General features: G+C 48.2%; 1 protein-coding gene across 4 annotated transcripts in view; it reads left to right on the top strand.

Annotated features, from left to right (window-relative positions):
- The window catches only part of BICRAL (BICRA like chromatin remodeling complex associated protein), an 883634-nt gene that overhangs the window by 278198 nt on the left and 592215 nt on the right, over positions 1-13221 (top strand). For 3 of the 4 annotated variants that reach the window (XM_078649709.1, XM_078649710.1, XM_078649711.1), the window contains 2 exons: positions 9238-9280; positions 9890-9938. The exons of the other annotated variant lie outside the window; for it this stretch is intronic. In XM_078649709.1, the coding sequence (XP_078505835.1) occupies positions 9243-9280; positions 9890-9938 (87 nt within the window). In that variant the 5' untranslated portion in view covers positions 9238-9242. The remainder of the gene's footprint in view (positions 1-9237; positions 9281-9889; positions 9939-13221) is intronic. 4 annotated transcript variants of the gene reach the window in all.

The raw sequence follows: 13221 nt of genomic DNA, 5'->3' as shown, positions 1-13221 counted from the left end.
GGCATGCCGCGTCTTGCACTTGAAAGTGCCGGCGGAGCTTCCCCGGGGTCAGGTATGCTCTATGTAAAAGGAAGAAATGTATTTGTTGGAATCTAGCATTTCTGCTACCCTTCCATGTCCGTTTCAGGATGTGGGCCCAGTCTGCATCCGGAATAGGCTTGCCTATACTGTCCTCCCATCTGGCTTTCAACGCCGCGAGCGGTTCCAGCCCGTCGTTCAACATCCGCGATTGGAGACATGTCACCGCCTTGATCGCACCCGCGGCCATCATCACGTACTGACAGGCCATGGTCGTATCCGGCTCCGTCAATCCCACCTTCCAGTGTTTCTGCATTGCAGCAGATATCGCCGCATGCAGGAGATAATCCCCATCCGGGAGGCCAAATTGCTCCCGAAGCACCGCAAACGGGGCCAACACTCCTTCCATAAACAGATCACCCACAACATGCAATCCCAACTCTTCCCATTCCGCCAGCGAAGACCAATCTCCCCCATGCGGCAGCGCCGTCAGCATCCCTATAGGGATCTCCGGGGCATACGGCCTCACTGCCCGCGCCCGCCTCAGGCTCCTATTCCAGCATAGCCGGAGGGTTTTTTCTTCTAAGGTGAGCTCCCTCAATGCCAATCTCTGTTGCATAACAATATAAGAAAGGACATGTCTCTGGATACCCATCCCTCGGAGCCGATCAGGACCCCTAAACTCCTGGCCACGTTCTGTGTCAGAATCTGAAGCTGGGCCGCCAGGTAGTATAGTTCAAAATCCGGCACCGCCATCCCCCCCTCAAGTTTGGGTCGAATCATGGTGTGCAACGCCACCCTACGCCTGCCATGCCCCCAGATTAACTCAATAATCATCGACCGCAGGTCCCGAAAGATCCGCTGCGGGATCCAAATAGGCAGAGTTCTGAAATAATACAGCAGTCGAGGGAGTGCCACCATTTTCAACAACGCCACTCGCCCATGCACCGACAAAGGGAGAGATGCCCAGAAGGACATGCAGCCACGCAATCCCCTGATACACCGCCCAATATTTCCCTCCAGGAGGCTCGTCGCATCATGGAAGATCCGGACTCCCAGGTACGTAAAGCACCTGTCCGCCCAGAGCACATCTACCGCAAGAGGAGGGCGCTGGGTATCCGCTCGCAGCGGGAAGACACAGGTCTTATCCCAATTCACCCTAAGTCCCGACAAATCGCCGAAGGAGGAGAGCAGCCCCACGGCCCCGCTTAAGGCCACCTCCGTATCCTCCAAATACAGCAACAGGTCGTCGGCATACAATGAGATGTAATGAGTACTCTCTCCGCAGCGTACTCCCATAAAGGAGTCCCCCGCCCTGGCCAGTGCCGCCAGCGGTTCCATCGCGAGAGCGAACAGAAGGGGAGAGAGCGAGCAACCCTGCCTAGTCCCTCTGCGTACCGGATAAGCGGATGATATGAGTGACCCCACTCGCACTCTAGCTGTGGCCAATGAATACAGAACTTTCGTCCAGCGCACAAACCCCTTACCGAGTCCGAACCTCTCCAGTACCCCATCCAGGTAACACCATTCAAGGCTGTCAAAAGCCTTCTCAATATCCACCGACAAAACAGCCGACGCACCGTCCGAACCCAAGGCACCCTGCAGTATACGGATCAGCCTGCGTGTGTTAATGGCCGTGTTCCTAGTAGGGATGAACCCTGCTTGGTCATCGTGCACCAGCCTGGTCATATGAGGGAGCAGTCTGGTGGCCAAAATGCGGCTCAATATCTTGTAGTCCACCGTTAGCATAGAGAGGGGTCTGTACGACGTCACATCCAGCGCATCCCTACCCGGTTTCAGAAGTGGGACCACTAGCGCCTCCCTCATGGAAACGGGAAGGCTCCCCAACGTCATCGCCTCCGAGTACACTGCCAGCAATCTGGGTGCCAGTACATCCACATATTTCGCATAAAACTCGATCGGCAGGCCATCCACCCCCGGCGTCTTATTCCTGGCCATCCGCTTAATAGCCCCACGGATCTCCAATAGAGAGATCGGGCCGCCCAAATCCTTCGCTGGCTCCTCGTCTAGTACCGGGAGCTGCACTGCGCGTAAATAACCACTTATGGTCGAAGGCCCCGCCTCCAGCTGAGTATCATAAAGGCCCGTATAATACGACTGAAAACGCTCCAAAATGGCCGTTTGAGAGTGGACCACCTCCCCTGTGTCGGTTCTGATGCACATAATCGGGCCACTCTTCGGTGCCGGGTCAGCAAGCCTCGCCAGCAGAGTGCCCACCTTATCCCTCTCCGCATGGACTTTCGTGAGGTATAGTTTATAATCATAGCATCTCAGTCTCTCCGTCTCTCTCGCCACCACTTCCTTCGCTTCCATCAGTCGTCCCTGCAAATCCGGACATTCAGGCCTATTCCGCTCAATCGCTCTCAGCACACCTTCCGCTCTCTCTAAATCCGCCAAGACGGCTGTCCGGACATTCGAGAAGTTACCCATGCACACACCCCTCACCACCACCTTCATTGCATCCCACTCCATCGATCTCGTGGCAGTCGATCCCTCATTCTCCTCAAAATAAAGCGTTATACCCTGGCTAACCCTGTCCCCAAACACCAAGTCCTCTAGAGTGTCTGGCCGTAGCCTCCAGGTCGGGATCGCAGATCTCGCTCTCTGCCATCTGACCGCCATCAACAAGGGATTATGGTCTGAAATGGTCCTAGCAAGGTATTCAGTGTGTGTTACCATGGCAGCTATGGGGGCGCTACACAGTATGGAATCTATTCTGACATGTAGAGCGTGCAGTGTCGAGTGGAAGGAGTAATCCCTAACAGCTGGATGTTGCGTCCTCCACACATCCAGCAGACCCCACCTTCCCTGCCAGTCCTTTCTACGTTCCGACAGTTTACGCACCGGGGAGTCAGCCAACGGCGGATGGGACCTATCCCACACTATATCTGTGATGGAGTTAAAGTCTCCCCCTAGGATAATGGGGCCCGCCAGAAAGTGGGCCAATGAGCCCGAGAGAACATCAAAATAACGGGCCTGATCTACATTGGGGGCATAAACGCTACATAAGACTACCTCAGAACCATACAGCCTCCCCCCACCGCCACAAATCTGCCTCCAGGGTCCACCATCTGATCCGTTACCTGGAAAGGAACCCCCGCCCTGACCCATATTAGCACCCCCCTCGCAAACGCCGAGTAAGAGGTTCCAAACACTTGGCCACGCCACCTTTTCTGCAATGCATCACACTCTAGTTTGGTCAAGTGAGTTTCCTGCAACATGGCAATTTGAACCCCCCTTCTCACCAGATAGGCATGCACCTTGTACCTCTTTGACATTGTCCTAAGACCTCGAACATTCCATGTGAGACACTTTACATCAGGTAATGACCCCATCGCTGCCGTCTCTCCTCCACCCCACCATTGTTAACCAACCCACCACATCATAGCAGCCATACCCTCCCCCCCAAACACCCCAACAAACTTCCCCAACCCCACTCCCCAGGACAGGACCTAACAGCACTGCTCTAGCCCCCATCCAAACCCATAACATCACACACATTCTACTAACCTGTGGCAGTCACCACAGGGAGCCTTAAGGGCAAGAGGGGGGTTCTCTGACACCAACCCGCGACGGGCCAACCCTCACCCCAAGCCCATGATCCCATGAGAAAATCACAACAGAGTACCTGCCAAACGCCGACCAACAGGATAAACGTACAGCAGTGAAGAACCATCATCAAACCCCCGTATTATTCATTAAACAGGCCATCCGCCGTTTGTGGCGTGACCGTCGGTCCTGCAGCGCTGTCAGCTTCTGAAAGTTCTCCACCCGACTTGCGCCCTCCACCTTCCGAGTCCTCCTCCAACTCTCCTTGCTGCGAGCCCATGATAGTTGCCGTGGCAGCCAGTGCTCCCCTCCGTTCTGCCGCCAACAGGTCTTCTCTCATCGCCTGCTTGAGCCTGTCGCGCTTACGGATCCGTTGAGATTTTCGGATCTGGACCGGCCTCTTCTTCTCCTTCCCACCTTTGTGCTGCCGGTCAGTCCCCGCCCTGTACGATTCTAGCCACGACCAGGCCTCATCAGGGGACTGGAAAAAGTGGGTCGTTCCGTCCAGGATCACTCTCAGCCGGGCTGGGAAGAGTAGCGAGTATTGAATACCCTCCTCCCTGAGCTCCTTCTTGACCGCAAGGAACGTTGCCCTGTTCCTCTGAACTTCCTGGGTATAGTCCGGGAAAATTGTGACTTGGCTATTGTCCACTTGGAAGGGTCCCGCCGATCTTGCCCTCTGTATCAACAAGTCACGGTCTTTGAAATGCAAGAGCCTCGCCCCCATCGGTCTGGGGGGACGACCCTGCATGGGCGGACGAGACGGAACCCTATGCGCCCTTTCTATTGAAAAGAACGGAGACAAGCCTTCAGGAGCAACTGTGGATCTGAACCATTTCTCCATATACGCCACTGCATCGTGCCCTTCGATTTTTTCCCGCAGGCCCACCACCCTCACGTTGTTCCGGCGGTTGCGACTTTCGGAATGCTCCGCTCGTCTCTCCAGCGTGGCCAGTCGGGTCAGGATATCGGACAGTTTATGTTCCGCGGTGACCACCGCAGGTTTTAGCTCCTGGAGCAGCAGTTCATTTTCTTTCACCCTATCGGACAGTTTTGCGTGATCCGCCCTCAGGAGGCCCAACCCCGTAGCCACCTGCCCAATGTCCTGGTGCAATGACTCTTTGGTCGCCGTAATCGCCTCCAATATATTATCAAGGCGTGCATTCAGTCTGCGTTCCTGCGCTGACGCATCCGGGCAGTCCTGGAGAGCGCCAGCCATGTCCGGCCCAGCCGTCACATCCTGAGTCCGTCCCGCCGCCATGTCGCCACCCACGTCAGCCATCTGGAGTAACACACGGATGTTCGCCACAGCACCCGGGGGCGAGCCGTTCAGCCTAGGTCCCAAGTCCTCGGGTAGGGTTACCCCTCTACGCCAGCACCGCCCACGCGCCAGATGTGGGCGCTCCCCTCCCAACTTTAGGCCGCCCGACGTGAGGGAGAGCACTCTAGGTATTAAAGTGAGCTGAGACCACGTGCCTCTCTACGATCAAGTCACCTCTGTGTGGACGGCAGGCCCCAGTGACACATGAGCCCGGGTCCGGACCCCACCATGTCCACGCTCATGGCGACGATTCCCTGCTGCCCAGTGCTCCGTTTCAGGCCGACGCCGGAAGTCCAAATGGGGAAAGGAGACCCCAGCGCCACCACCTCCGTGGGTCCCTCAGTCCAGTCCCCCGCCTCAGGCCTTGCAGGGACCCCCAGCTGCGCAGTGTTATGCCCGCCGACGGCCTCCTGGGCAGCGCTCCCTTAACGTGGGTGAGATCATGAATCCTGTCCAGCGCCGTTCCAGCTGGAGAAGCCCCACACTCGGCACTCCAGTGGCCTGCACTCCGCAACCCGCTGTCTTCTCAGGCTCTGCAGACGTCAGGACGGTCCCCGGGACCCCCCACCAAGCAGCCGATCCGCCGCCACCCCGGGGCCCGCTGCACAACGCCGGCGCCCCGTGTCCCCAGGACTGTCCGCTTCCTCCGCCCCACAGTGCGCTCCAGTGAAGGGCAGCCGGCCCCATGAATCCGCTGGGAGCAGCAGTGGGGGAAGGGCCACCAGCCCGCCAGCCGCGGACGAGCCGGGCACCCACCGCAGCGCAGATATCACCAGCCCTTCCTGTGCCGTCGGGTCGCTGTCCCGCAGTATGCACGCGGCGGCCGCCCCCAGCTCACCGTGGCCGGGCAACACCTCTGATCTCCGTCCCTCAGGCTCAGACCACCGCCGCCGCCATCTTGGGTCTCGGGGCACAATTCTTCCGGAGCTCCGCTCTGGCTCCTCACACCGCTGCAGGACAGATTTCAGTCCCCCAATGCTCGCCCCCGTCAGTCCGATGCGGGGGGCGAAAGCTCAGGACGTTTCGTCGGCCCTATAGCAGGGATTAGCAGGATTAATGCGGGATCCGGGACGGAGCTCCGGGCTCACGCCGCCATCCCAGTCGGCGCTCAGACCACGCCCCCCATCAATGGGGAATCATGATGCAAAAAGCTGCGCTTGATGTGTCTGGACCTTTCGGGGATTGAGTGAGTTTTCACAAGGATGTGGTAGTATTGGTTAATTAAATATCAAAATGGACTGAAGTAAAATTTGTTTAACGTGTCAATGCTGGTATGGTCATTGATTTGTTTATTATAGAAGGTTTTTCACAGGAACTAGGGACAGATAATGTTACCAAATTGAAGAAATTCGTTTTTGGAGAAGAATGGTATCAAGCATATAAGGACTTCGTTGTAACATCCCCACAGTAACGGATTTTATGAGAAGGTGAATCAAGAAATTATAGACTAATTACAGTTGGCTTTGGTGAATGGTTTAAGTTGGTAAAAGGTAATAATGGATATATTGTGGACAATGAGAACTACTCCGTGCATTAGTATGGGAATTTCTCCTTTTTATCTATAAAGAGAGAGAACTGCTGGATCCCATTTGAACAAAGAGTGAGTTAGAAGAAAATTTATAGACGTGAACAGGGTGAAGAATGTGTTTGAAGTGAGGAGTAATGTGCAGGAGAGGTATTGTACCAATGTTAAAGGTCGCACAAGGAAAGTGTTATGTGTAAAAACAGGATTATGTGAGGATAAAAATTCCCCACCATATTCAAAAAGTGCACTCCAAATTTTCCTCTCCTGCCTTAGTTAAAGAAGTAAAAGATCAGGTGGTAGTTCTTGAAAATTGCAAATTATGGCACAAAAGAATGGCGATTGTGGTGCCAAGGTCCAAAGCCGAGAATGTACCCGAGAGATTTGGGGCAGAGAAGTCCAATACTTTGTCTATTTTGGTCGCAGATCAGAACCACCCTAGCTGTAATGTAATTTGTCACAGCTTTTGGTGTGTGTGTGTATGGTAATTTCATGTTCATTCCATTTTATTTGATATTTAATAACATGTTTAGATTATAGTTGTGTCGTGGTACATGCAAAGATACATGCTTATGTTGATATCTTTCATTTGTTCTTTGGAGGTAAAGGCATGTGTAATTGTTGTGTAATACATTGTTGTAAGGGAAGGGAATATGCTGGGTTTTTCTCTAAATTGAATGTTTGGAGTGAAACAGTGGAAATAGAACACTTGGGGGAAGAAAGCTGTGTAACATTTTGAGGGCAGCAGTTGCTGCCTGACCGTCTGTGCTGTTGGTGGTAATAAACGTATGTACACTCACCAAGAAGTGTTGTCTTTTCTCTCATCTACTGATTTGGGCCCAAGCCTGACCACCCTCTGGTAGGATGTTAGCCACACACTTCAGCTCATAGCTGTCAAGCGTCAGTGTCAGTAAGTTCACATGCTAGAGGAGCACTAAGTTGGAGGCGTCTTCAGCTAGCCCCTTGAGGGCTATCTCTGTACAAATCAGTATTCTCTGGTGGGCCACCAAAGAAGGGCACCAGGAAACGACAAGTGTTGGAGAGACCTTTGATGCTGGATTATGCTCCAACAATGGGGTGACCAGGTGTCCCAGATTTGTCGGGACAGTCCTAGCTTTTCACCAGCTGTCCCGGCAGATTTTACCAATTTTGGCTCATGTCCCGGTTATTAGAGGGGGTAGACTGAAACCAGTGAGGGGCCCTTATTGGGTGTTCTAAAGTTGTGCTAGTGAGCAGCTATTATAATAAGCAATTTAATTAACAGGTATGATGCTGGTTTTAGAAATTACATGTTATTTATTTTCTTAGTGCCTCTTCTGCGTGCCCATGTTGAAAAGAGTTGTCATTCTGCCAGCACAGTTGATGTAAAATTGTAGTCCTTCTATTTTTGCAAAATATCCCGGTTTTTGGTTCTCAAGATCTGGTCACCCTATCCAACAATTACTGACTCCAGCCATCCACGTTCAGCCTGTGTGGCTGTGTCACTCCTCTTGCCAAACCTACACCAGACAGTCACCAGCAGAAGTCAAAGGTGGTAGGGGGACTGCAGTAGGCAAGAGTCATCTCAGCCAAATGGTGGGGGGACTGCTGCTGCAGTAGGCAAGTCATCTCATCTAGAGTGAGGGAAGTGTGACCAACTGAAAACTTACTCAGGCCTGATTATACCAAAACTTTCAAGACAGTACTCGTGCCCATTTCACCACAGCACTATTGCCTCACAGAGTCTCCAACCCCTGTCTCAAAAGTGCCCCCACTGCGAAGAACCATTGTGGCCAGTCGCACATCAGTTTGTCAGTTTGCTTGCAGTGGGTGCCTGCTTAGGGCATCCTCTTAGGCTGGGGAGGCGCAATACTGCTGACCTCTGCTCCGGCATTCAGACTTTTCCCTTATAGCAGCAGATCCTCAAGGCATGACCCCTTTAGCCGTCAGTGTGCACTGTTCGAACTTTCGCCGCTCCTTCACCGGAGGGCCTGGCTCACCACTTCCAGTCGGGGCTTTTCCTACTTCATCATTGTGCTTGCTCTAGTCTCTTAAGGGAGACACTGTATACACACTGCTGCTAATTCATGGGTGCTCAAGCTGCCGGTTCTGATCTTCCACCTGGCAGCTCAGGAGTCCTTGAGGTGTCTTAAATATGCTGTGATTGGGGAAAATGGAGGGGCCCCAATGAAACTTGGCTAATACATTCATCTGTAAGCCACACCTCCAAACGTTATTTTTTTGCTCTTTAAAAAAAAAAAGTGAAATTGATCTGTTGTAACTTTGCATTCCATTTTGTAGGGCTTTCATAACCATATACTCTAACTTTAAAGCATTTTGTGTACTAGGGCTATTTGTTACATTGCCAGACTCATTAGAATTAAAATCATAAGCAAATGTAGGGGAGCCAAGGAGAGAATAGCATCTTAAATATTTGGAAAAGAAGGTACTTTTCGGTTGACTGTACACTTGTCACTGATAAATTCACGTAGTAACAAAAGCTTTATAACCGTGGACTTCCCCTACCCAAAGTTATTACTATTTAGTTCATTTTTTTCTGTAATGATCAGCGCGGTACAAAGGTTAATATAATGCAATTTTCGATGTATGAATCATATTAAGGAGTAGTTTAATTTATCTTAAATTGTTATGTATCTGTTAGACAGGTGTATTCATACACTTTACCACTAGTTTAAACGGCAGGCTTATAAACAAATCGTGGATTGTGGATGTCACAAGTGTTACCGAAAGGACAGTTTTGTTATATCCCATCATGGTTAAAGGTTTTCTTTTTCTTTAAACTTTAGTCTTTGCTTTTTTTTATTAGTTGTCATGGATGATGACGATGACTGTCTCTTCGATCTTATAGGGTAAGTTGCCTATTCGTGTTCTTATTATCTGACTGTGATGAATTATCGGGTACTGTATCTCATTCATCAGATCTGGTACATATTTCGAATGACCTCACTATGGAGGTAACTTTACATACCTGCCAATTTGTATTATTGGTGTCAAGCAGTAGTGGTGAAAAGCAGTCAATGAAAGGCAATGATAAATAGAGTATGGGGCACAGAGAAATAGTGATAAGATGTAAACATTGATGTGTGGAAGTTAAGTTAAGTAAAACGTTGACTGCAATGTGTTTGGCAAGAGTGCGGATATAATGCTCCCACAGAGCTACTTTATAGCATGTGGGTAATTACAAAATAGAGAGAATATAATGTTTTATAAAAAACGTTACGCTTTTCAGCAGTTAACATATGATATATAGAAACCCTAAGTACTGTAGAATGTTTTATTACAAACAATGCTGCCCACAGAACCTATTTTGGTTTTGAGCAGGTGAATATGATAGAATACAATATATATATATATATATATATATATATATATATATATATATATATATATATATATAGATGCTCAGCTTGATTGCAATAAATAAGTTTACGATGCATTTTATTTCCCCTTGTTTATAGCGATCCACAGGCACTGAATTATTTTCTACACGGACCTGGAAATAAATCTGTGAGTAATTATAATGTAATATTGGAGCCTTGTTTACAGATTTTAAAGGAATGGATGTAAACCTCAGATGTTTAATATGTGTTACGGTATGTAAAGATAGTCTAGATATGACACGTAGCATTTTATCGTAAATCCTAATATTGAAAAAATAGCGGGGTAGTTACTACACACACCTGGGTATCATTGATCCCCAGTCCACTACCCCCTTTTCCATGAAGGCCCTGTACTCTGGCCTAAGGACCTAATTTCGGCCATCCATTGAGAAGTGAGACATGATCTACAATTAGATATTATTTTTCTCCGCATGGAGTTTTGCACCCTCCTTCCTTGCCTTGAGAAATGTTCTGTTTTCCTTGCTTCAAGAACCTTTCACTCGCAAGGAAATGTGGCCACAGGGGAAAAAGAATAGGAAATGACCCCCTTTGGTCCCTTCTCCTCAAACAGCTGTTTTTGTGGCATACCACTACAAACTGACTTTAGCTTTGGCTGACAGTTCGCAGTTGCTGACCTACTCAGTGTCTCCATAGGTTACATATATCATGTCAGTTTCTGTCCACGTTTATTTTCTTTCTTTGTAGTTTTGTATAGCTCGGACTAGACCCAACGGTGTAAATGTGCTTTACAATGAGAAATCTGAAAGATGCAATAGTGCTAAAGTAGATATAGGTTTAATTGAAGCAAGTCAAATAACATGTTGTCACTTGCAGGAGGGAAGATTCAAGGATAAACAAAACGGGAAATTCCATCCAGAGGGAGATTCAAGGACAACAAAACGGGGAATTCCACACTGAGAGTTCAAGGGGGCAATAGTGGTTTACAGCTGTGATCTCTTAAGGGATCAACTGTTTCGGTATCTTCGCGTTGCCTTTGTTGGAAGGTTACCTTATACCTCCACAGAGGGCGTACAATCCATTGGACCAGAAAGATAGTTAAGTAAGTACTTTTGATCTAGTAGATGCTACAAAGTTAGGTTTTATACGGTCCTCATGGGAGACTGAATTCCATATTTGGTGCATTTCCGTAGAAGACTGAAATTGCTGGAATTGTTTTTGTAATGTTGTAATCCAGCAGATTTTAGGAGTAAGAATTCAGAACTACATAATGAGTATCAGCTTTGGAATAGCAGGAGTTTTTCACTTCGATATTTCGGAGTGCCACCGTATATGGTTTTGTGGGTAATGCACGTTGTTTTGAATGTTCATCTGGTTTCAATCTAGAGCTAGTTGAGGTAGTGAGCACAACCGTGACATGATTATTATTATTTATTTATTTATTTATATGATCAGAACATTTTGTTCCTTAGATCAATCTTGCTTCAGCGTTTAAGGTTGCTGTCATTTGGACCAGGTCGGATATTGGCCATCCAGTGAGCTGCGCATTTCCGTAGTCTTGGCTGGTGACAATAAGGAATTGTATCGCATTTAAAATCTGATTCTGGGGTGAAGGTCTTGAAATTTCTTAAAATAGTTAAGTGATGTTAAGCACTTCTGGTTTTGGCATTCATGTGTGCTTAAATATTTAGATTCTTGCTGCTGGTTATCCCGAGTGATTTGTGCTTTTGGGTTGGAAGCTGAAAATGTCTATTGAGTCTAGCTAGTCTTGGACCTGGGTCTGGGGGGTGAAGGGTAAGGAAGAATTCTGTTTTCATTGGGTTTAGTTTGAGGAGGACAGCCAAGCTTGAATGTCCTTCAGGGTAGTGTCTAAAGGAATTATGCCTTCTTTGGAAGACATTTTCGGGTATAGTGGTGTGCCATTGTCATGTAGATGGTAGCAGGAGTTGGATCGTTTCAAAATTGCATTTAGCTGTTCCAAGTACAGGGCATAACGGATGAAGGACATACCTTGAGCAATTAGAGTCAAATCAGATAGTGATTTGTTACAGATAGTGATTTGTTTAATTTATGCAGGTGTGAGTAGTTCTTTGGTATGAGGAAAACCATTTAAGGCAAATGTCTTTTATGCCCATTTTCTCTTCAGCGTTGTCATGTAGGATATTGTGATTGTCTGTGTTGAACTTCATGGACAAGTCAAGGAACATGAGTAGACGGGTTTCCTTCGTCTAGGAGGCAAAGAATATCATCCATAGTTAGCATACTACAGCCATCTCTGAAGAGAGATTGATGAATGTCTAGCAGCTAGTGATCAGCGATGTTTCAATTGAATTGAGCTGAGACGCAGCTTAATAATTTTCATGAGAAACGGGATGCTGGTCATTGGTTGGAAGTTTTTAAGGTAGTCTGGGTCTGCCCCTTGTTTTTTCAGGAGTGGTGTTACCTAACCAACTTTGAGAAAATCAAGCACCTCACCTTGGGCCTGCGAAGAGTTGATCAGCTCGATCCTGAAAGGGAATATGTGTCTGTTTTTTTTATTAAGGAGCATGGAGCTGAAAAATGCAAAGAAGAGAACCTAATGATCAGCCTTGTATAGAACCCAAGATTTAATTCAAACCTAACCTGGGTTTCTTCTGAAAATCCCTCCAATAGGTTGAAGTCTTTGAATAGTAGAGAACATAGACTCTTCCAAGAGAGACACACCTTCTATCTCCAGAGGTCCTGCTGAGACTATAACTGCATCTTCGCCAACACTGAATCTTCATAGATTCACATGCCATTTGGCTCCTCGTCATCAGAATGGAAGTCTCCTGTAAAATGACATTGTTAGCATATCTAAATACCATATAACAGTGTTTTATTAGCTGCACCTACACCTAACTGAAAATTGGGCAAACTTCATTGAGTGAAGTGAAGGTACTCTGATTTCCACTCCATCTAGGGACCTACTTCGGTCAGATTTCTACACCTGTCATTTGTGTGGGGGTACTTTCAGAGATCTGCTTTTTCCTCTTCAGACAGACAAGTATGTTATTTTTATGTCTTCACCTTAGATTTGCCCATTGTGGTTTTTCTGCCATACCCTTCTAAAGCTTTCCTTTAGTAGAGTGTTGTTTTATGGGTTGTGGTCCAGAGGAAAATTAAGTCCTCCAAGTAGTTCCTGTTAGGCTTTTTGGGTTTCTTTATTATTTTAACCACTCTCAAGCCTATAGAGCACAACATATGTCATACCTCCCGCCAGTGAAGTTCTTGCCAAGGGGACTCCCTCTGCAGAGGAAAAGTCTGAGGAGTGCCTTTCCTGTACCCGGCAAAAAGACATACAGTACAAATAGAAGTTGGACACTTCTAAAGCTAAACGTGCCAGATGAAGCAGCTTCAATAGAGGACCAGGCACCCTTGTCCAAAGAACAAGTTCTAAGGTTGCCTGGAAGCAAGATGTACATTCCAAACCT

The sequence above is a fragment of the Lissotriton helveticus genome, chromosome 6 (assembly GCF_964261635.1).
Source record: "Lissotriton helveticus chromosome 6, aLisHel1.1, whole genome shotgun sequence".
In the NCBI taxonomy this organism is placed as follows: domain Eukaryota; kingdom Metazoa; phylum Chordata; class Amphibia; order Caudata; family Salamandridae; genus Lissotriton; species Lissotriton helveticus.
The sequence above is the reverse complement of the archived record's forward strand: the minus strand, read 5'-3'. Positions and strand labels throughout refer to the sequence as shown.